This window comes from Phalacrocorax aristotelis, chromosome 23, assembly GCF_949628215.1.
Source record: "Phalacrocorax aristotelis chromosome 23, bGulAri2.1, whole genome shotgun sequence".
Lineage (NCBI taxonomy): Eukaryota > Metazoa > Chordata > Aves > Suliformes > Phalacrocoracidae > Phalacrocorax > Phalacrocorax aristotelis.
Window position 1 is genome coordinate 6,205,096 of NC_134298.1, and position 23,505 is coordinate 6,228,600.

At 56.9% G+C, this 23,505-nt stretch overlaps 1 protein-coding gene across 1 annotated transcript in view; it reads left to right on the top strand.

Moving 5' to 3' along the window:
• The window catches only part of LASP1 (LIM and SH3 protein 1), a 34,342-nt gene that overhangs the window by 7,415 nt on the left and 3,422 nt on the right, over nt 1-23,505 (top strand). Inside the window, exons 3-5 of the mRNA XM_075117239.1 lie at nt 12,297-12,381; nt 19,825-19,932; nt 23,294-23,450. Coding sequence (XP_074973340.1) covers nt 12,297-12,381; nt 19,825-19,932; nt 23,294-23,450 — 350 coding nt within the window. The remainder of the gene's footprint in view (nt 1-12,296; nt 12,382-19,824; nt 19,933-23,293; nt 23,451-23,505) is intronic.

A 23,505-nucleotide genomic window follows, 5' to 3' on the forward strand; every position in this document is an offset into this window, starting at 1 on the left:
TGAACTTGCCTTAGCACAGGGTCTCCTCTGTTTGAGCTGTGGCCTTCTGCCAAATTCCTGAGTTTTTCTTCAAGAGAGCAGGAGGAAGAGGGCTGGGCTTCCTCTCTATCTGACATTACCCTAGCAATAAATCTGCCTGAAGCCTTTCAAGAAGGTGGCTGGTTAACTCTGCCCTCTACCCTCCTGTGCCCATCAGCGTCAGGAACTTGCTTGGTGGCAGACACAACCATCTCCACCCTCCTGGCCGTTCCCCTTCTGCCTTCAGCTTGGGACTGGGGTGACCGGTTGTTCACTGGAAGCAGCATTCAAGGCTGGGCTTATCCCTTTACATGGGCACTTAGAACTAAAAGAGGTAGGAGTGGAGGAAGTAGATTCCCCCACCCTTCATTTGCAGAAGCCTCAAACTTCACCTGGGTGAGCTGGGCTGCACAGGACAGGCAAGACTGCATGTGAGTTCAAGGGGACCAGCTGCTCCCAAATATGCATTATATACATAGGCTTTAATTTCTTGCTGAGCTGAAGGGATAACAGCTCTGTGCTGAGGCTGGGGACCGGGGCTGTGAGTCCCAAACGGAGGCGGTACCTGCAGCCCCAGGGCTCCGGTCCCCTCCCTCCAGCCAGCCCTGGTGACTGGCAGCTCTGCGTTGCTTCAGCGGTGGCTCAGTGTGCCACAAATCTGTGCCTTGCAAATCCTGTCTGAGAGTTCAAAGCTGTGTGTGTGTTCTGGGGTGTTGGCGGCTTCACAGACATCCCTGGGCAGTGCTGCTCTTGAAATGCAGAGGAGCTCGCGTACGCCTGGGTGTGAGGTGGGAGAAGGAGCAGTATCCTGGGCAGGAGGCTCCTTTTCTGCCTCCTGTCTTGGCTACAAGGTCGTTCTGCTCATCTCCCTTGAGGACATCTAGATAAGACCTGAGCCTAGGCTTACCTCGGAGCGGTGGGTTTGCCTGAATCCGTGCTGATGTGCAAGTGATTGCCTTGTTGGCTGTATCTCTGCTCAGAATGCCCCGCTCTGGCTGCGTGCACATCCCCTGTGCTGGCATCCCGCCGCTGGAGCACGGCTGAGCAGAGGGGCTGCCTCCGCCGCCTGCACACCCCACAGCGCTGGGTTTTTTCCTTTTATTTCCTTACTGCTGCAGGCTAGCTGGCAGGAAGTTAATGGCCTACTTGCTCCGCAGCCCCTCCTCCCCCACCAAGGAGAGGCAGCCTGGCCTGACAGCGCAGCATCCTTTGTTTGAACGTGCATGGGGAGGTGGTGCTGCCCACCGAGACCCTTTGCTGTCGCCCTGGCTCAGGCTGCCCTGCCAGCGCAGGGCACAACAAATCGCTGTGCTCTTGCATCTCCACATCCCCCGTGCTAAACCGCATTTTTTCCCCCTCTCAAAAAGGGGCTAAAGGCGAAGTGAGACTGCCAAAAATACATTAGGTAGGTGTGTTCGCAGGGTCCCCGCTCTCTCCATCTGCCGTGCTTGCATGCCTTCAGCTTTCCTTCAAGGAGTTGACTTTCTTTGCAGAGAAACCGCACCCGGCGCGGCGGCGGCGGCGTGTGTGCCGGCTGCGTCCCGGGGGATCGGGGATCGCGGGGCTGACATTCCTCTCCACTGAGTCAGGGCCAGCGGCTTCCGCCTCGGCAGCTGCCCTGCCCGGCTTACCTAGACCGAGCACCTAGGGTTACTGGGGCACCTCTGATGCCTGGTGGTGACCCGAAGAACCCCCCTGGCAGATTTCTCACGGCTAAGATCCTTGCCTTTCCGTGCAGAGCAAGCGGTCTTGATACCTCTGGGCTAACTCCTTGCTTGGAAAAAGTTAGCGAGCGGCTCTGAGCTTCTACGAAGGAGCCAATGATCTGTTCTTGGCATTCCTTTCCGCTCCATCTGGTAGCAGCCTACTGCATTAATAAAGTGATCTTCCAAGTTGGGGGGGGGGGGGGGGGGGGTGGGCAGGAAGGGAAAGAGGAACAACTGTGTTGCCGGGACAGAGTCTGGGTGTTTATCCCATGCTTTATTTGTGCTGAGTTTCTGGATAAGAACTGCCTTTCTGTCTTGGTGTGCACACTTTGCGTGCCGTGGAGCTCTGAACAGACGCTGCTTTTTTGTCTTGCTGTAAATGAAAGCTGGCCTCCCCATATGCTGCTGTGGGAGGGAGGCTTTGGGGAGCTGGGGGGTACAGGGTGCTTCTGTTTCACCTCTGCTGTGTTTGGGGAGGGGCTCGCCGATGCACCTCCTGTGGGGGAGAGGAGATACGATATATGGGAAAGCTCTCGTGAGTAATGCCATGATTAATGGTTGGAAGGCTGCAAATGTTAGTGAATCCGCTTTGGGGTGGAGCCTCTGGTTTCTGAAGTGTTTGGGGATGACTTACTCCAAGTCCTGTCTGTGTACCGTGGACGTCTCAGCTGACACTATTCCTCTGGAAATCCAAAATCCTTCTCCGGGGCTCTGCTCCCCTCCCTCCAGCCCATCCACGGCTGTTACCGCCTCTCCGAGGCTGGAGGTCGGTTTAAGCCAGTGATGCCCCAGTGTGCACAAGGCAAAGCGTTTGTGGGTGAAGCCTCTGCGGAGGGGGCGAGGGCAAACCTCACCGTGACTCTTCGCAGGTAACGCCTCACCCTGTGTGGCTGTGTTGCTCCTTCCTGGTAGCCCCAGGCGTTCTCCACCCGCCTGGCAGATGTTTCCCCACTGCCCCTGGAGTTAGGAGGCAGAAAACATGTGCTCCAGCTTCAGGTGTTTGGTGCCTGCTTATTGTTAAAGACTAAACCATCTCCCTGTAGCAAAGCAGATGGTAAGTGAGCCTTGTTCTCCGAGGAATGCTATCCCCGTAGTCAGGGTGTGCCGCATCGGTGGGCGAGGGTCCTCCTGCTGTCTCTGTCCTGCCGTGCACGGGCCGCAGCAAAACCGAGCCGGCGTCCCCGCTCCTGCCCCTGGGCTGGCGGGCAGCAGCACGGCTCGCCCTGCGCGGGTGGGTTTGCGGGTTCAGGCAGAGCTCCGGGGCCTGGCAGCTGCCTGCAGCCCTGCCCTGGAAGGGGGGGGGGGGAGGGACAGCAGCCACGCAGCGTCCCCGGAGCCAGGAGCGCAGGGTTTGGGCTGAGCCCGCAGCAAGGGCTGCCCAGCGCTGACCTTGCTGCGGGGGGACAGGCTGCAGATGAATGTTGACTTTCCTAAACTTGCTTATCCGTGTCTGGGGCCAAAGAACCTTGTGGAAAAACCCAGCGCCGTTGCGATGCTCGCGCTGTTCCCATAAACAGTAGCAGGGGGAGGATGGGACAGGCAGTGCTCTGTGTTGGGGGCTCAGCGATGGGAGGGGGGAGCAGCGGGATGAGCAGAGCCCTTTCCAGAAGTGAATTCTGGCTTCACAGCTTGGCAGCCCCTGTTCTCCTTCCTTCACTTGAAATTTTTCCATTATGGATTAGAGCAGGTTTGTGAAAACAGGCTGGTTTTGACTCAGGCAGCTCTGCAACACCCTCGGTAAGTGCTGGCAGAGCCTTTGGGGACGGGGGTGAGTTGGATGCTGCCTGTGCTCACGGGGAGCAGAGCTGGCTGAGCAAAACCCTGCTCCCTGCTGCTGTCCCATGCCGGGACAGCCATGCTAGAGCCGGTGGCGACAGGTTTTGCTTGTCCTGCCTCCTCCAGCACTGCGCTAGCCTGGCACCGGTACACGGGGTGGGCACTGGGAGGGTCTTTGAGAAATAGTATCCTACAAAGTTGTGCTCCGAGCTGCGTTATGCAGAGCCATTTTTGAGGCAGGCTGAGAGCAGATGCTGGGAGACGGCAGCAGCTGCACACGTGGAGGGCTGGACCAGCCATTTTGGCAGCCTCTCCCCAAAAACCCTGGGAGGAACTGAAGTTTTTCTCTGCAGCCTGCTCTTTTAGAGTAGGATGTTTGCAAGCCTTCAGCAAAGCAGTGTGGTGCTGCTTTTATTATTAAAAAAGAACAGTTTATTTTTTATTATGCTTGTCCCCAAGAATCACAGCTCTTTGAAAGGCAGGATGTGAACTTGGGAGCCTTTTGGCAGAGCAGAGCCTATTACTTCCTTTGTTTAACTCTTCTTTTCCGAAACCCTGATACAGCTGCACAAAGGTGACCGTCACCTCTGGGAGGTGCAGGATTGCGCGCGAGGAAGAGATGGTGCATTTGCATCCCGTGCTGAAGCCTGTGCTGATGTTTGCTGGACAAGTCTGCCAAAAGCACTTGCTTAAAGCAGCCTGTATTGAATATAAGCAACACTTGGAGCTAGAGAGGTTCAGTTATCTCACGCATGATCTATGGTGTAAACTAGTCTTGCTGGAGGAACAGATACGGGTTTGAGTCACGCTGAAGCTGCCGAGTCTGGGTCCTGTGCCTTCAGACCCGTGTCAGTTTGCTTTTTGTAGAACAGCTGGAGGGTGCCATGATGCACTTAAATGAGTTTTTACAGATGTGTCCCACCAGCCTCTTGACTGGAGAGGTTTAACTCTGTTTCCAGCTTGTGTGAAGCTCCAAAGGCAGAAGTTGGAAGTGCTGCCACTTAACTTGGCTCCCTGGTAAGGCAGCTCTCGGGGGCAAACGCTGCTTTTTAGGGCAGGTCTGGGATGTGATGGGGTGCAAGTGCTTGGAGGGTCGCACTGATCTGGAGGTGAGATCACTGGCGAACCCTTTACGCTGCCGCTCTGGGACTGAAAATACTGCCCAGGTGTCTGACTTGCGGGTCACAAGGAAACTGGCACGGAGGAGCCGGTATGGGGCTGTTTCTGGTTGGTGTATGGGAAGGAGGGGGTCTGTGTCTGCTTTCTAATGTCCCTTCTGGAGGAGCTTCCTACCTTAGCCTTGCCTTTGGTCGCAGGATGGCTTCTCAAGTGAACCGGGTGAGCTCTTTCTGCTGCGGCTGGGCGAGGGGGTCTGTAGTGATGCTGGGGGAAAAGGCAGAGCTGCTCGGGGAAGGGCTGAGAGAGGCACAGAGCAGACAGACCATTACCCACAGGAACCCTGTGACTCACTGCTAACAGTGGGGTAAACCTTCATCTGCCTCAGAATTGCTGTATTCAAGCAACTCCTAATGCGGGAGCCAGACGGGTTCGGTCTGGCCAGAGGAGACTCGATTGACCTGATTTAACAATGCAACAAAAAATGCCTTGTCTCTGGTGGCTGTGGCCGGACCGGCGCAGCCTCGCCGGGGTATCTTGCCAAGGGCTCGTACGCAGGGTCATGCTGCGGGCCATAAAGCTCCTCTTTTTGGAGGAGGAACTGTGCGCCCTGGGTTTCTGAGGGTGGTGAGCAGCCGCCCCCTCGGTGGATGGCACCTGCGTGGCCGGAGGTGTTGCTGTGATGCAGAAAGCAAATGGTTTGGGACTGTGGTTTGGGGGGGGGGGGGGGGGGGGGGCAGATGCCGCATGCCGAGCTGGGGGCTGGCTGTGCCTGCACAGGGCAGGTGACCTCTGGAAAGTGGGGCTGTCCCTGCTATCACTGTGCTCCTCCCCTCCTTAGCTGGCTCTTCAATTACTTCTGCAGCGTGTGAAATCTGGGGTGGCTTTTCCTGGCATCTCTCCTGCTGGGTGTAATCACCCGAGGTCCTGCCGAGCTGCAGATTAAAAGGGGTATTTTTCTGCCAGCCCTGAGCAAGGATGCGACGCTGGCACACGCCGCCCCGAGCCTTCGCTCCATCACGTGTCCCTCTGCCCCACATAACTCGCATGCTGCTTCGCTTAATCTGACAGCAGCCCCCTGCAGCGGGGGGTCGGGCGGGGGGAGGGATCCCCGTCACCCATTCGTTAAACTCCAATCAGGCAGAGGATGGATGCCAGCGGTGTCTGCGAGGAGAGACCCTGAAGTGCGAGGCCGATCCACTGGCCGTCTGGCGGCTCTGCCGCTGAGACCAGCAGGCTCCTCTCCATCGGTTGTTGTCAAAATACTCCGCGCCCGCCTGGCTGATGGAGCAGCTGTAGGGATGCCGAGGGCTCGATGTGCGTTGCCCCGGCGTGGGCTCTGCACCACTCCTGCTCTGCAGCCGCCGGCTCAGCTGCCACAGCCGCAGAGCACCAGGTGGTCCCCGAGACCCACCGAAACTTGGCTCCTTTCCTGCTTCATCTTCTTATATCCCTGTACCCTCAGGCAGGGAAAACACCGTGATGCTCCTACCAAAACAGGAGCAAAGCGTCTGGATCCTGGTGCGGCGTTAGCCAGGGGCAGGGACCAGGGGCACCTCGCTACAGGGAGCTTGCATGGGGGTTTTTTCCATGGCTCCCGTTTATTCTTGAGAGGTTACTGGTTTTGCTTGAATAGCTATTACTTAGCAGCAGACTTTACACAAATGTCACATCTCAGGGTGCGTGGGACTAATTATTTCCTTGCAGTTTGTCAGAAGAGGGATGGTTTGAAGCAGCTTCCCCCATTTGTCTTCTCAGCCGCTTGTGCCTGAAGCCTGGAGGGTTTTTCTAATGGCCCTTCAAGGCTTCATCTTCCCTTAAAGTGCCTTTTGTTCCCTGCATGGTTCTCTACCTGTTGCCCGAACTTAGGGAACAAGTGTTTCTGCAGCAGAGGGAGGGAGTGAAGGGCATCAGGGCAGGTGTGCACGTGTTACGGGAGCGTACGTGAGTGTGATGCTGGCAGGGGACCTGCTGGCAGTGGCCAGGTGAGCTCCTGCAGCGCGATCCCTTCTGCAGCTGCCAGGAGAAAGCCTCTTCCTCCATGGACTTTGGGCTCAGCGCTGCATGGAGGGTGCTGTGGTGGGCACCCAAATTCCTGCTGGCTCCAGTTTTGGAAGCCTTTGGCTCTGGTCCCTGTTGGTGCAGGTGGCTGTGCGGTAATTGCACGGGTGGATTTGGTCTGTGTTGCTCATGCTTCTTCTGAAAGAGTTGGGCAGGTTGAGCAATAAACACCCTCCCCCTTCCCTGTTCCCCAGCCAAGACCTATTTATGGTGATGGCTGGGGGAGGGCAGCGAGGACCCACAGCTCTGCTCCTTCCTTGGCTTTGACTGTGAGAAGGGGGAGAACTGGGTCTGCTCCACCACGAGACCACCCCGTGCGAGGAAGGATGAGCCCATCTCCGCTGCAGATCCCACAGACGCCCTGTTCCCACGCGCACGCTGCCTCCCGCGCTCCCAACCCAAGGCAATTCACTCACTGCTTTCTCATTAAGATTTAATTTATTGCTGACGATTACTGTGGCTGATTCTCATGCATAGGAGATGGTTTTCCCCTCTCCGGTGTGTGGCAGGGATCCGGGCGTCTGTGTCTGTACTGGCTGGGCAGGGGGAAGGCTGGCGTCAGCAGCGGGGGGCTGTCGCTGCTCCTGCATCGGGAACCCCTGGCCTTAAATTCCCCAAGGACTGAAATGCCTTTTCTTAATCAGGCAGATCCCACGAGCTGGGGAGAAAAGCGATGCCTACTCTCAGGGGAAAACACTCAACTTGTGCATTTCTTCCTACACCTAGCACAGACAGATTACTCCTGCCTGCTAACAACAGTCTGTAGGGGCTCAAGGCTGAGTAAAAAGCTGCCTCAAATTTCCTCAAAATCTAACAAACGGAAACCTAATTCTAACTTAGTCTGTGGCTATCTCTTCCTCTCCCTCACCAGGCTGCGGCTGTAGCAGGGCGCAGCCCGCTGTGGGTACGGTGTTCCTGTAAATGCAAGAAGCAGGGCTGGTAGCTGTCTTCCAGATTATTTGTATGTTTTGTTTTTTTTTTCTCCCCTACATCCACAGCTCTTTGGTTTCTGAGCTCCATGGGGATGAATGTCTCCGTTTCCAGCCCTCTCAGTGACTGGGGCTTCCCTCCTCCCTGCATCCGGAGGCTGCTGCTGGGGACTCGTCTTCTCCCAAGCGTTTATTAGCATGCCCAGGGCATGGGATGCGGTTGCCATGGCAATGGGATGATTTCAGCTCGCAGCACCAGCAGATAGTACGGGAGCTCCTGGGCCGTGGCTGAGCCGTAAATGCAGCTCTGGATGATGGTGCACACAACTTAAAAATCACGTTTGCCCTTCACGGGAGCAGTAGGTCGCATCGTGTGGCTTTCCGGCCAGCCTGGGGGCTGCGTGCAGCCCTCCGTCCCTGTGCCCTTCAGGGGATGGGGCTGCTGAAGTTGGGGGTCACTGTAAAAGCTGCTGCTGAGCAGCAGGAAAAACCTGCTGGATTTGCGAAGGCCCTGGGCAGTGGTGATGGCTCTTGGCTCTCCTCGTAGGACTGGGAGAGAGGTCCATTCCCACCCTCACGGCAGGTCTGGGGCCGGTCTGCATAGTCTGTTGCCTTCCAGACCTGGTCTGCAAATGGAGCATGAGAGATCTGGGAGGGCATTTGGGTTTTGAGCTGCTTGTACTTAAAAGGTGGCTTTGTTTTCTTTGACCTTGGCATGAGTCAGGCAGTGAATTCCAAGAAACTCAGGAAAGGGCTCCAGGATGCGAGTGGTAATTCGGGTAAAACAAGAGACAAGTCTCAGGACTGTCTTCTCGTGCCCCTGGAAGCCGAGGTAGTGCACTTACTGGATTAGCACTAGTGTGAATTGAGCCTCGGCTCCCCCAGCAGCTGCCTAATGCACCTGGGTTTGGGCAGCAGAGTGCCCACCTCCCGCTGGTGGTGCTTGCTCCGGGCTCTGCCCAGCAGATACCTGGGCCCGTAGCTGTAATACGTGCCGCCCCTTTGGGGAGGAAGGGGAAAGGAGCCGCCCCCTCAAGTGGTCGAGGTGCAGCACCCCTTGAGCAAGGGCTGTTAAATGCAGCCTCCTTTGATGTGTGCTGCCTTGGCCACCGAAGCTTATGGGCTACGGAGAAAGGGGTTTGTCACCTCTGATAACATTGAGGGAAGCGGCCCCTTTTGTCATCCCTTCAACGTACGAATGCGGTTAACCCAGCAATAGTGTGATTGCAGCAGCGTTACAGGAGCAATCTGTGCTAACCAGAGGCCAACCCAGGCCAATGTCGTTTAGACCGACCCCTCCCCAGCCGGCCCCCAGGCTGTTCATCTCTGCTGGCAGCAGACAGCAGCTGGTGTGGATTTGGGCCCAAGGTGTCTTACACTGTGTTGCTGCTTCTAAAGCGTCACTGGCTGGGTGCAGCTCCACGGCAAAGGCTCGGCTGCTGCTGAAGTGCCTGGTGGGGAGGTGGGTCAGGATAGCACCCACCCAGGCACCCACGCTCCAGTGGCACTGGCTGTCTCGAGACTGGGAACTGTGGCCAAAAATGCCCAGAGCGCTTAAATGAATGGCAAACCCATGCCCAGCTCTGTGGTGTGGTGTCCACCTGGTGTCCGTTGTTCCCGGTGAGCACAGGACCCTCCTGGAGAATCAGATTTTAGCATTACTGGAGTCTTAACACAGGAATTTCTCTGCAGCAAACAGCAGGCAGTAGCTTGGTGAAATATCTGCCTTGATATTGTACCCCAGCGTGAAGCCTTGACATACCAGTGCCCAAAGGTAGTGGGGAAGGCAGCCTGAACACACAGTATTATATCCTCTCTAATCAGATTAGTCTAAACAGAGATTAAACTATATCCTTCGAGCAGTTGGTGATCTGTTGTTTGTCTAAAACTGATTCTTGTCCTTTTTGATCTTATTGCTGGATGTTTGGGGGGGCTGCGGAGGGTTAATTTAGGCTTTTCTGGTGTGGGTACGGCTGTCCCCTCTCTGCTCCGCTGTGTGCTGGTGAAAGATGAGGGCTGGCTGGGGTCTGACGGCCCGTGCCCATCAGATGCTCACGGGACGGCTGCTTTCTGACGGGCAGCGTGTTTCACATCCTCCTGGGACCCTGGTGTTGCCTCCCACCTCCCGTAAAGCACTAGGCAGCTGGGATGGTGGTGGTGAGGGGCTGTGGCAGCAGGTGATGTCCAGCAGGGCGAGACCTGGAGCAGGGAGGTGGTGGGGTTTTTGGGGGGCCGGGGTGGGGAGGTTCCCCTGCCATGCTGAGCACTGCAGGGCTGGGGAGGGAAGCACGCAGCGAGCTGCTGCTTGCTGAGTTGTCTTTTCCCCTTTCTGCGAACCACATCTGCATTGTTTGGTTTCTCTGTGTGTGGGGGGGGGTTCTCTTTATTTTTTCAGCGGGGCTGAGGCAGCTATTTTTATTCTTGAGTTTCCTGCATTGCTGCTTTACTGAGGTACATGCTCCTCTTGCAGGTCTGTGGTTGTCTATCTGTTGCTGTCCTGCTCCAGCAGTGCTTCTCTAAAGCAGCAGCTCTTGACCAGGCTCCTCCGCAGGCAGCTGGCTTTCTGCTCATTTACCCTCGTCTGACCACACTTCAATTAGCCTTGGGCAGAGGTGCTAATGCCGGTTCTGTAAATAGATAATTGCTAATGCTGGCGCATACAAGCTTCCAAAGCATAGCCCTGGGGCTCCTTGAGACCCGTTTCATGTGGTCTGGGAAGGGACAGGAGCTGCAGCCACCCCGGAGCCCTCGGGTAAGAGCTTGGTTCAGCCACCGGTTGGGCTACGTGGATGGAGACGTGGGAACTGGAGGCTGCACAGTCTGAGTTGTAGCCCTGAACCTGGGGTCAGCGTTGTGCTCAAAGCCTGCAGATCCCCAAGAGTGAGACCTCCCAGCCATCCTCTGCGAGGAGCTGCAGCCGGTTTGCAGTGGACTGCTTAGCCCCGCTCGTCGTCTTCAAGAGCCACTACAGTGAGAGGACAGTCGGGGACTGTCTGGCTCCGCAAGAATATTTATCCAGGCTCTTGCATGTATTCGAAAGTGAAATGGAGCTGCAGCATGACGTGCTGCGGGGCTGCCCGGATGCCACGCGTGTTCAGCGTGAAGCAGGGTGGTGCTGTCGCTGTGCCTCCCACCTGCCCTCCTGTGCTAGGCAGGAACTTTCCTAAAATCCTGCAATCTTTCTGCTGTTGAATTTGGGAGTCTTGCTTTAATTCTTGTGGAAGAGAAACCTCTGACCTTTCAAAAGGCAGTTTTCCCATCCTTGCTCTCTATCTGCAGTATAAACCTGAAGTGCTGCCGTGGGATCTCTGGTTTCTTTGCCATCCCATGAGAGCAGTTACCATCTGTTCAGCATCAGATTTCCTCTCTGGGCATTTCCTGGGGGGTGTTGTGAAGGCAAAGCCCTCCGTGCACAGCGGCCAGTGCTGAGCAGTCTGGAAACATTCCTTTTGCAAACAGTTTCCCCTGCACCACTGGTATAGTCCTCCAGACAGGGCGAGGCTGGCTGCCAGGACCGCATCTGGCCCGGGGCGAGAGCGGCCTCTGGTGCGGGACGTCGCTGACCCCAGGTGAAGGACCAGCACCGGGACCTGAGCGGTAAAGCACCGAGGTGTCGGGACTGACCCTGCCGCTGCTTAGTGGCACGAAGGACTAGCAATAGCTGCCATCGGGGCCTGGTGAAGCCCAGCTGGAGGTGTTTGCACACTGAACCTCCTGTTATGGCAGCGGTTCGCCTCTTGCTGTTTTCCGCGTCTCCTGGAGGTGGGAACGGCCACGTGAGGTTCACCCGTCTGCTTGGACGAGGCTTGTGGCAGCCTCCAGCTTTAGGATTAAGTATTTACCTGAGTTCTTCTAACTGTTAATTCATATTGTCTACAGCAAAGGCTTTCAGAAACTGCTATACGGCACTTCAGAACAAGAGCTGCTGGCTTGTAGCCAGACCACGACAGGTCTCCTGCTTTAGGCTCCCCTTGCAGGCGGGTCCTAAGGATTCACTAAACATGTTGAACTGGCGCACATAAACAGCGCAGCCTCTGCCCCAAGACGGCCGCGGTTACGCCGATATGGTCTGTGTCAGGGTCGTGATGTTCTGCAGGACAAGGAAACCGTGACGTGAGGCTTGTGTGGCTGAGACCTCAGTAAAATGAGCGAGTAGAACTACCCTGCTTCCTTCTGACCCTTCACAGCTGGAACAGTGATCCGGGCTCGGTCGTAAAGCAGAGCATTAGCAGCTTTTACTTGGAGTAATGTCACCCTGAGGACTGCTTAATGAAAAACTGAAGATGTGTTAAGGTGTCTTCAGAAATCAGGCATAAACCTTGAATGGCTTTGTCCCCTGGGGAAAAATCCTCTCCTTCCCCTTTTTTGATAAAACTGAAGTTAATATATTGAGACTGGGAGAGAAGCCAGTGAGAAATGTCTGCTGGGGAGGGTGTCAGGCGCGGGTGGGCGTGCGCAGTGAGAAACACCATCATCCCAAATGGCTACCGCTAAACCTGCACGTTGATGTGACGCAGCCCTGGTTGCGCCGCGGCCGCCGCTCACCGCCGTGCTCCGGGGCCGGCCCGCGGTGCCTGGACCCCCTGGTACCTCCAGGGGGCTGCTGGTCATGGGTTGGATGGGAGAGGGCAGCGAGCGTGGTCGTGGCCCGTAGGAACGCAGTGACTGACGATCTCCCTTCTCTCCCCAGACACTACCCGAAGCAGTCCTTCACCATGGTGGCAGACACTCCCGAGAACCTGCGCCTAAAGCAGCAGAGCGAGCTTCAGAGCCAGGTGAGCACGCGAGCCTCGCCTCGCAGGGAGCCGCTGTGCTTTGCCCCGTCGCCCCAAGTTCTCCCGAGTGCCCCGGTGCTTTCCTACGCCCTTGCACAAAGGAGGGAGAGGCGGGTTTGGGGTTGCGGGTCCCTCTTCTCAGGTCTCACCCACCTCAGCTCTGTCTGCTCTTCTCTTCATCCGCGCCTGCTGTGACCTCCCGGAGGTGGGAAGGGTCCAGCAGATGGTCCGCCACGCTCTTGCACCAGTTTCTTTTCCCTGCTGCCATCCAGCAGCATAATCGGGTGAAATGGCAAGCAGCCGCAGCCGGACAGGCCTTGACTCTCTAGGCAAGTGTTTCAGGTAAACCTGAATCTTGTAGGGCTTGAAATCTCTGGCAAGCAGAAATAAACAGATAGAAGGGATAACGACTGGCACAGATAAGGATTTCTTTCTCTAGTGGGAAGAGAAGAGCCTGTTTGAGAAGGGTGTTGTCCAGACATGTCCTGTTTTATACCCTGAAGGTGTACCTGGATCAGCAAAAGTCCCCAGCCTTGATGCGCGGCTGTGGGCTGGGCTCTCGCACAGGTATCCCCTGACGATGCAGTGGGAGCTGCTTGGCTCTTGGTCCCTGGTTTCCTTCTCTTACCCCAAAACACTGAGAACAGAATTGCGAGCATCAATTTTGCAGAGAATCAGCTGGAAGGGCGAGGTTAACAGAGAAACGGGCAGCTTTGGTGGGTGGCCCTCCTTCGTGGGACTTTGCTCTGCTGAGAGGCTGCGTTGAAGTGCCTTGAGACGATGCCCTGAACCATTGCCGTGAGCTTGGATGCTGCAGAACTGCGGGCGTGTGCTCAGAGTACGCTGCGCTGGGAGAAAATGCATCCAGCGGCAATTTTGGCTTGAGTCAGCGTCTTGCAGGAGAACACAGGATGTGGCAACTCTCCTGGGAATCTATTTAATTTCTTTTTCCCTTTGAAAAGGGGCAAAAAGACTGCCCGGAGTGCTGTCAGCAAGGCGCCTTGGCGCAGCTCGGCACTGTAGCGGTGTCGGTGCTGGGCAGAGGGAGGGCAGCTCAGGGTTTGCTGTCGTGTTTTCAGGGTGAGCAGTCACTTCTTGGGATCAGCGCGCTCCTCTCCTCTCCCTGCCGTGCTGTGAAGGATGCTGTGACCTCCCTTCCTTCTCTTTCCCGTTAGCCTGAGAGTGCCAGGAGCTGAAAAGCAGATGCTTCCAGGAGGAGGGGGAAGGTCAGGACCCTCACCTGTTAGCAGATAGAGCTGGCGGTGCCCGTGCAGCCAGCATCGAGTTTTGAAACCTCGCCTGTTGTAAGGTCTCTTCCTTAGAGCGTGTTGCCCAACAGCTCTCTGGCTTGCACAAGCACAGCTTGGCTCAAGCTTAGAGCTAGAGCTCAGCCTGGGGCTGGCTTTGTGCTTCGTGGAGCCGTTAAGGGGACACAGTTGCTTTTCCATGGTAACAATTGAGATAATGCTGTACCGAGCGGTCTGGAGTCTCCAGCACTGTTCTTACAATGAATTCAGGCTCTTCATTAGTTGTTGCTTATTAAAGGAGACCCTGGGGAGGGAGTGTGCTCTGCTGCCTGGGCTTTTCTGTAGCTGGTTGGGACTTTCAGCTCCTTGGCGGTGTGCGGGAGGTGGCTGGAGGCGAAGCCAGCTGCCTTGCAGGGGATGGGGTGCCTTTATTCTTTCGAGCCTGCACCTCCAGAAGTTGGTCACCACAGCTCAAACGCCAGCAGGACCTCCATCCCTGGGATGCAAGCAGCTGTGCCCAGCTCCTGGTGGTCTTCTGGACCTTGGGGGCTGGAGCTGGGATAGCACAGAGCTGTAAGAGCCTCTTGGTTGCATGTGAACGTGTCAGAAGAGGGGCTGGGGTGCAGGCAGGGTCTTCCAGTCTGCCAGGCACCAGCAGCTCACCTTTTCAGTGCTGGTTTCGCACCAGGACAAGCTGCAAAGTAGGACTTCTCTGAGTGGGGGGGAGAAGAGGCTGCTGGGGGGTGCTGGCTGTTCAGGTGCTGGCAGAGCCCCTGCAAGAGGGTCTGTGGAGGGATGCAGGAGTGGTGGGAGGGAGGTGGCACAGCTGAACCAGGTGGAAACTGCCAGGCTGAAGTGCCCAGAGCCCTGGAGAGGATAGATCCCAAACACACTTCAGATAAGATCTTAATTCCTCTCTGCCTTTGTTCTGCCTACAAAGGGAGTCTCCTATTTTCCAAGTGCCAAACACTTGCATTTCTTGAAGGACTCCAGCTGAAACACTAGCAGCTGCTCTGGCTTATTGACAATCCCTTCTTACTAATTGCAGGAGCTGAACAAACGCCTGGGGACAGGAATAGGTCACTTCAGCCCTTCCAGAGCAGGCAGAAGGGTTTGCAGTCTTGCAAATTAACTGGGTGAACCGGAGCTGTTAGCTGAGACAGGGAAGGCTTGTGGAGAAGGGCTCCGCACTACAGTTTGCCAGTTCAGGTGCCACCTAAAAAGTGCCTCCTGGCTGGCGCTGCGGGGACAGGCAGAGCTCTATACATGGGTCAAGTAGTAAAATCTCTTGTGGAGCAAGATCAGGGTTATGTGAGCGGTTGCATCTTGCCTTCAAGCCTGCTTTTCCAGCCTAACTCAGCTGTGGGCAAGCCTTTGGTCCTCAGTGTGAGGCTTCCCCAAGCGCGTGTCCCTCCGGAGAAGCTGTGGCTGGGAAGAGCTGGGAGCTGCAGGAGAACAACTGCTGGATCTGTGTCCTCTGCAAGGAGGGCCAGGGATTTCGAAGTGGGGAAGGGTCGTTCCCTGGTGATGGGAGTGGTGCTCCTCAGCATTTTTGCTTGTTGATTTGAAGCAGAGCCCCTGTGGGGCTGGAGAGCTGCTGTCCTCATGGATGACCCTGAGGAGGCTGATCCTATGTTTCTTCCTGCTAAAAATACTCTCCGTGTCCACCCTGGTGTGGCTGGAAAAGCCAGTTGTTCAGCAGAGGGTGGGGATGGGGCAGCTGCGTGCCGAGCCGGAGCGGTTTCATGTCGTTCCCGATACCTCTGCTATTTGTGTCTGCTGAGAGGGCGTCTTCTCTCCCGGTCACTGGTAGGCGCTGGATAATGGTGCCTTGTAGGGCTAAATGAGTCTCCAAAGTGACAGCTCTGACACCTGCAGCCTTCCCTTACAGCCCACGTGCGGCAAGAAAATTGCAGGTTCCCATCCTGTGGCTCTTCTTTCGAACTCTGAAAATGGATATTTTTTGGGGCACAGCCCTTCCTGCCGGAGGGTGGAGGCTCCTGTGGCGTGGGAGGCAGGTACCTGCCTCCTGTCCCTTCTGCAGCCCCCGTCCCCTCGGGGAGCTGCTGCCAGCGGCGCTGAGGATGTGGCCGCAAGCAGGGTTTAATGTGCTTGAGCTGAGACCTGCGAGGGGCTGGAATGTGTGAAGAGCCGTTCTCCAGCTCCCTTTGGGTAATGCATGAGTTATTGCTGTCCTTATCATGGAGGGCACAATTCCTTTGGGGAAACTAATTGTGGATCCCATTTCATTATGACAGTTACGGGCTGAGGTGTGGATAGGGCGCTGTCTGCATCACTCTGCTCTTTAATGCAGCGTGTGGATGAAAGGCAGCTACGAGCCAGAGCGATGGGAGCGGGAATGTGGGTTGGCAGCTGTGGCAGGAGTGGCGGCTCCCTGCAGCCCCTTGCACGGCGCTGAGCTGGTTCCCAGCAGCGCTCACGTGCCCTGTGAACGCGCGGCGGGATGTACCGAACCGTGCATTTCTGTCCCTTCTTATCACCCAGGGTCACCTGCACTCGAGTTTCCAAGGGAGCAGGATGCCGGGAGCGTGGCTGGAGCAAGGATTCATGGCTCTCCAAGGGCAGCCTGTGCCGCAAGTGGGACTCCTCCAGTGCGGGGGGTCGCAGGTCACCGCTCCCCACCCAGCGCTGCCTGCCAGACTCCTGCCTGCACAACCCGGTGCCCATATAAGGGCAGGGAGAAGCTGAAAAGCGCCTTGTCTGAATGCTTCCTCCCTCCTTTCCGGCCTCCTCGCTCAGCCCTGGTGATGGCCGCAGCCTCCTGGGATGCGGCTGCTCCTGTGCCAAAGCCAGGAAGGGCCGTGGATCCTGTTAAATTGCAACTGCCCTGTGCTGAGCATGGGGACAGTGTCTGCCTGGTCGCCTCCCTTGCTTCCTCCCAGCATCTCTCCGACGCTCATGTTGGGCTCCGATTTCCGTGGCCAGGCATGCTGGGGTGCAGGAACCCCAGCTAGCTGGGAGCCCCAGCCTCGGACACGGGTTTCAGGTTAGACCTGCCCCCAGGTAGCAGCATCTTCCCCCATGACTCCTGGATTGGGGTCCCCCCTGCAGTCAGGCATCGCTGTACAGCTGATTTTTAGGGCCAAGTTCCCGTATCCTGAAAGTTAGAGGTGTGAAAAAACAAGGATGATGGAGACGGGGTGGGAGTTAGGAGGGTAAAAATGTGGAACTTATCAAAGGAACTGCTTAGCCTTGTGATTAGCTCCTCACTTGGTGACTCTGTCTTTCTTGCTTGGATTTCTTCAGAGCTCATCCAGTGGTGCATTTGCAGCCGGTGCTGGAGCCTGTTCCCTGGGGCTGGCTGAGCAGGAGGCTGCGGGATAAACCCTCTTCCTGCAAGCACAGTGGTGGGGCCAGCGTCCCGTGCCCAGGCTGTGGAGCTCTGAAGGAGAACAGCCTTTATTGACAGCAGAGCAGATAAAGGGCGAACACAGCCTGTTGCTGCAGCTGAGCAAACTGGGGCTGGTGCTTTGCAGGGCAGCTCGTGGGGCTGACTCACCCCCTCCTGATCCCCTGTCTGGGTGTGTGTCATAGGTTTTGTGTTGCAGCTCTGTTCATATTTGGTTCCTTGTACCCGATGGTTAACACCTCGAGGCTCCCCCTTCCGAATGGGTGATGTTCAAGATACATTCTTTAACTGAGCTAGCAAAAGTTTGGTTTTTTTTTTTCCTCTCCCTCTTATTGCTTCAAGCAAAAGGAGACTTCTGCCTTGAAATTGGTCTTTCGTGTTCTTCTGATGTCCTTTGGCTTCTTGGTTGATTTAATATCCTCCCAGGGTAGACTCTGCAGCCTGGTTCATTAAGCCTCTGCTTTCTAATGTCACAGTAGAGGTTGAAATCTAACATGACTCATAGATCAAACCATGTATCCAAGAGTTTCTGTGCTGCCACCCTCCACCCCATGGCTGTGAAGAAGGGGTAGGGGCTCTGACAGGCTTTCAGAGCTTGCATCTCTCCTGGCTTGCAGGATAGGAAAAGGAGATGATGTGTTTGCAAGCAGAGCACCGAGCTCTGGGTTCTCTGCGCCACTAACCCACGCAGCCAGCGGTGAGCCCCTGCCGGCGCCCGTTGCAGAGCTGGTGTCTGGCATCCCCTCTGGCTCCAGGCAAATCCCTCTGAGCTGTGGGCACCGTGGCCCCTGAGCCAGCACGGCCTCCTGGCAGGGCCGGCTGAGGGGTGGGATGCACAGAGCTGGCCTGAGCCTGCATCCCCTGTGCAAACTGGAAACGGTGTGTCTCATTTTCCCCTGGAAATCTCTTATTTCCCGTGTCATTCTGGACCAAATTGGGGGCAGGACCTGCTCCATGGTCTGCTGCATGCCTGCAGCCCTGGCTGGCTCCAGCGCTGGAGGGGTCTCACCTGGGCATACCAGTGTGGCCCAGATGCTGCTGCCCCTGCCAGGTCCTGCGCTGGAGCCAGGCAAGGCCATGGGAGAGCCCAGATGGCAGCAGAGGTGTGTCTTGGCTTCTCCAGAAGATATTATAAAATGTTTGGCAGCCTTTCCTGAAAGGTGTTTCCAGGCCCAGCTGGACGCGCCGTCTGGATGGGAGGCAAATATGTGAGGTCTGAAGGAGTGTCTCTGTAGGAGTGTGTGTTGGGGAGAAATCAGCGTTATCCTGCCTCCCCCGCCACGCTGCTGGTTCTCCGAGCTTTATCTTGGCACGGCACGTGAGTGCGGCACTGATTTGCAAGCACGGCCCTCGTCCTGCAAGCTCTTTCTTTGTGGGGCCAGCCCAGCTTCCCGACGGTCCGTCTGGCAGGCTGCCGTCCGGCTGCAGGACGGGAAGGGTTACGGGAAGCTGCCTGTGCTGGCCAGACATGCTGGTGTCTGGCCCCTGTGCTTGGGTGAGCGTTTCCCCACTTGGGGAGCGATGCATTGGCTGCTCTCCCATCCTGCTCAGTGTCTCCCACCGCCGGCACCTCTGCCCGCAGCCTCCCACCAGCCGGAGGGGGTGAGCATCGGCCCCACCTTGCACACACAGAGCCAGGCTGCTGCCTCTGTCCGTGCCGCTTGCACGGGGCCCAGAGGTTTAATCTGCTTGCGTGAGAGTCAGGGGTGACCTTTTCATTTTAGTGACAGCATAAAACTGTCCACAGCGCATAAGGCAAGCTCTGGGGAGGTGAATTCCTGGGCAGGGCAGCTTTGGCTGCATGTTTGTAAGCTGCACCAGGACATGACCAAGCCCCTTGAAGCTCTTTCCTCCCCAAACAGGCAGAGGCAGCTCCTGACCGCCATCGGTGTAGGGCCAGATCCTTGCCGAGAGGGTGGAGGAGGTCAGGGTATCTCTCTGCACATCTGCTTCCCCACCTCATGAAAATGGGGTGTCTTTCTGGCTGCTCAGATCTGAAAGTCAGCAAAGCCGCTGTGTCGGGGTGGGCCAGGCAGCTGGGCACAGTTTCCTTCCCTGTTGGAGCCATCAAGTCAGCGGTTGGGCTTCGGCTTTTGCAGAAGCTGTTTCTGGGTCACTTGGGTGGGAGCAGCGGTCCTGCGCAGAGCGGGGCCAGCTGGGACCGGGACCAGCAACCCCCAGAGCCGAGGCTGCCGAGGGCTGGGGAGCACATCTGGGCTGTGGCTGTGGGCTGTGTTAGCTCCCTCCTGGGAGAGCTGGAAACCCCAGTTCTAAAGAAGAAAGGGGAAAAAAAAAAAAAGAAAAAAGAAAAAGCAAAGAAAACGGGACTTTTCAGCTCCTGGGTGTGATGGGAAGGGATGCTGATGTCAGTGTCTGGCAAACAGAAATGAGGATACTTGTGTTTTGCCAGCCTCCGCCCGCCACGCTCTGGTTTCGTTATGGTCTTCCAGGGTGTACTCCTTCCCAGAGGTGGCTAAACGTCCCCTGCCATGGAAACGCTCTCCTATGGGTGTAGCTCATAAACTCCTTGGGGCTCTCAAGCAGGCAGCTTGCCACGGGTCAGCTGCTGCGTGCTACGTGACTTGGGGACACTGGTAGCCCACAGGAAACTCAAAGTAAATCCGAGTTACCCCTGCTGAAAGAGAAACAAGATCAGCAGATGCATAGGAAGCTGTTTGTGTGTTTCAGCTCTTGGCAACGCCCCATTTTGTTATTATCGGATACATCGGGGGGTCTCCCAAGCAAGGCAGAGGCCCTGTTAGAAAGCTGTTGCATCTCATGAAGCACATGGGTCTAAATCTGATTTTTTTTCTTGCTTGTTCCCAGATTCGCTACAAGGAGGAGTTTGAGAAGAACAAGGGGAAGGGCTTCAGTGTGGTGGCTGACACCCCAGAGCTGCAGAGAATCAAAAAGACTCAGGATCAGATCAGCAACGTGAGTAGCTTCTAATCTCTGCGTGTGATATTGCCGTGACCTTCCTCCCGCCGGAGGAGGCTGGGGGGGCTCTGCCCGAGTGGCCCCGTGCTCTGACGGCTGCGAACAAGCATGCGAGGCTGCAGCATCTTGAAAGCCTGGCAGTGTTAGTTCTCCAGCCCGTTTGCCCGGGCAGCTCGTGACGCTCTTGCACCTCTCCTGGCTCCTCCGTGCTGGCAGATGCTGCGGCCGGATCCAGAGGGGAATCTGAGTCCTTTGCTTCTCCCGATGTCCTCAAGTCCATGTTGATTGTGAGAAGCAGGGAGGGGAGCAGCAGGGAGCGGCATTCGGCAGGGGCAGATGTGGACCAGGGGCAGTCCCATCCGTCCCTGGTTGTCACCATAAACCATAGCGTGGGTGGTACCGCGGGGTCCGGGCTCGCTGGGGCCAGGCCCGTGCTGCTACCCCGGAGGGACTCCAGTCCCTCCTGTGCTCTCTGGTTTGTGTTTGTGGAAGCCCTGGCCAAAGGCACACCTCTTCCTCCTGTCCCTCTGCAGCTGTGACTGTCCCTCTGCCAGGCTCCGCTTGCCTTGACCCCTCCTCTGACTCCTGCAAAGCCCTTTCCAGCCATCCGGCTGTCGGGAGTGTTTGCTGCAGCTGCTGCTGCTGTTGGTTTGTTCTGAGGCTGCATGCAGTCCCCAGGGTCCCACCACCTGCCGACACCAGCCCCAAGGGTAGGACAAGCCATGTCATCTGCTTCCCTACCTACAGCGCACAGCTCGCGGCGGCCGCTGCAGCAGAGCAGCCTTGCAGGGAGCTCCTCAAGCTTGCTTGGCCATGCACAGCTTCCCTCCTGCCTCAGTGCTGAGATGGAGGGGTTCCTGGGGGCTGTGCACAGCAGCACCTCTGTCCTCCCTTGACCTTCTGGAAGGGGAGCTCTGTCCTGTACCTGCAAGAGGCCCGGTTCTTCCGTTTCTGAAAATTGTATTAAAACCATGCCCAAGTTCAGCAGCAGCTGGCCTGGCAGCTTGTGCTTCACCCAGCAGCCTCTGTCCGTGTCCGGGTGCTGTGGTGCGGTACGTGGCAGACGTGGACGTCTGTGTGTTGTTGCCATGGTGAAGGAGGAGGATGCACGCTTGCACGTATAGCTGCAGCACTGGGTGCGGCAAACATGGGGTATATCAGCCCCCGGCCCAAACCCAACCCTGTGCTCCCAGGCGTCGCGGCGCAGGAGCCCGCGGCAGCCTCTGCCTTCAGCAGAATGCAGGGAGTTAATTAACCTTTAGCCACTAGTGAAAGTCGTGCGTGTTCCTGATCGAACGTCCGGGAGCTGTTGTGAAACACTGGCTACTCCCTGACCAGCAAACCCACCCCCGGAGCACAGCTTTGCATGAGAAAACTCTTGGGCAGCTTCAAAAAAACTCAGCAGGCGGCTTCTGCGAGCTTCTCCCAGCTCTGAGCTCTGCAGTGCCCTGAGCTGGTCTCGCCAGCTGAGCCCTGGGCAGTGCTGCGGGGAGAAAAACCCATGCTCTGGGGTGCTGTGGGGGCGTGAGCCAGAGCCCCTGCAGCCGAGGCAAGACATGGTGAAAGCCTGTCCCGGAGCTTTTCCATCCTTGAGCATCCCTACCTTGGGGACAAAGCCACTGGCTTAGGAGCTGCTGTTTGCTTCCCTGGGGTGTCCAGGGGAAGAGGGTCTGGGCTTGCAGGAATGCAGGGAGAGGGAGGACCGTGCCTGTGCCACAGTGGGAGCTCTCACACACGCAGGAGCTCACACGCATACACAAACACGAGAATGCCCAGCAGGGCGGGAGGAGGTTGTTTATTCCCTCCTCTTCTGATGCCATTGTGCAGTCCTCTGGCAAGTACTGATCTCTCCCTGGGAGCTGCGGGATGTTATCTGCACACCAAACCCCAGGACAGCGAGGGCTGGGGAAGGCCTCCTGCTTGGGAAATGGACCTGGCTGGAAGATTTTTCCCTGGGGCAGCTTCTCAGCAGGGTCTGAGCTGGCAGGAGATGAGCCCAGCTTCCCTGCCATAGAGTAGGGCTGTGGTCTTTGTTACAGAAAGCACCACTCTTTTGAGAGAATCTGTGGAGGTTTGGGGGTGTTAAATAACGCAGCAGAGAGATGAGACCGGCCTGTGTCCCTCTGCTTGACCCCATTCACCTTCCCTTGGCCACGGGAGCAGTTTTCAGCAGCTTCCCCATGGGCATCTGGCTGCCAGCCTGGGGTTGCAGTGACCCATTTAATAGAGATGCAGAAACCGCCCCACTCCCTGCAGAAAGCCTGGCTCAGCAGGCAGCGTTTCGCTCCCGAGGGTGCAGCTGGGCAGGCACACGGGCAGCAAAGGGGCCTGCCCAGCATGGCAGTGCTCCCTGGGGTGCGAATGCCTCCGCAGCACAGAGGTGCCCCAAACCACCCTTGGTGGGAGGTGCCGATACGGTCCTGCACATGGGGAAACCCTCCTGGCAATGGAGTTGTGCGAAGCGCCGAGCCTCTGATGGCCGGGAAATGCTGTCCTGAGGCTGTTCCTGCTCAGGCTCCCCGCAGCGGTGGAGAGCAGGGTGCTCCCCTCCGGGTGTTCTCCCTCCCAGGAGGGTGGCTCTGCTCCAGGCTCTGCCTCCTGCTTGTGCCGAGAGCCAGCTCTAGTGCCCTTCAGTAAATAACTGTTTAACCAGCAGGCAAATGGGCTCCAGGTGCTTTCCGATGGCAGTGCATTCATTAAGACAAGTGGCTATTAATTTTTACACCCAGGCGGTTGGGTTAACCCTTCCCTCCTGCCCCCCTCTCTGTGCTGGCTGCGGGGAAAGGCTCAGTCCGATGCAGCTGGTGTGTTTGGTGGTAACTGCTTTGAGTCTCCTGCAATGAAAAACCCCAAAGCCCTCGCGCTTCAGTTAAAGAGAAATCCAGGGGTAGATGTTGGAGCGGTGCTTCCATGTCGCCTGCTGTACCCAGCCGTGCTCCGGGGAGCTGCACGCCAAGCTCACTGCGTGCAGGGGGAACTTCCTAAAGGTGCTTTTGCTCTGCACTCCTGCAGCCTGCGGGCTTGGGAGCCTGGTCTTGAATCTCACCCACGCCTGAAAAAATTGCATATCCCACCCATAGGACACTTAAACCTCCTCCTTTCTGTGCCACAAACGGCTCTGAGCAAGTCCCTGGGGAGATGGGTGGGGAAGAAGCCGCTGGGGAGGCTGTGAGATGGCTAATGCTGAGTCCTCGGTGGCAAAAAGGAACCACCTGGGCTGAGGTGAAGGACGTTGCTGGTGCTGAAGGGCTGCAGGAGCTGCTGCTATTGCTGGGGGTCCGGGCTCAGCCTCGTGGCCAGCGCTGACAGAGCTGTCCCAGCTGTGCTCTGACCTCTCCTTCCTCTCCTGTCGCTGTAGATTAAATATCACGAAGAGTTCGAGAGGAGCAGGATGGGCCCGAGTCCCAGCGAGGGCGCTGAGCTGGAGCGCAGGAACTCCCAGGAGAGCACCAACTACCGGAGACCCGCAGAGCAGCAGCATCAGCCATCTCATCACGTCCAACCCAGCAACCCAGGTAAGGCGGGGGGCTGCGGGCATTGCAGCCTGCCACAGCGCATGGCACTGCGCTT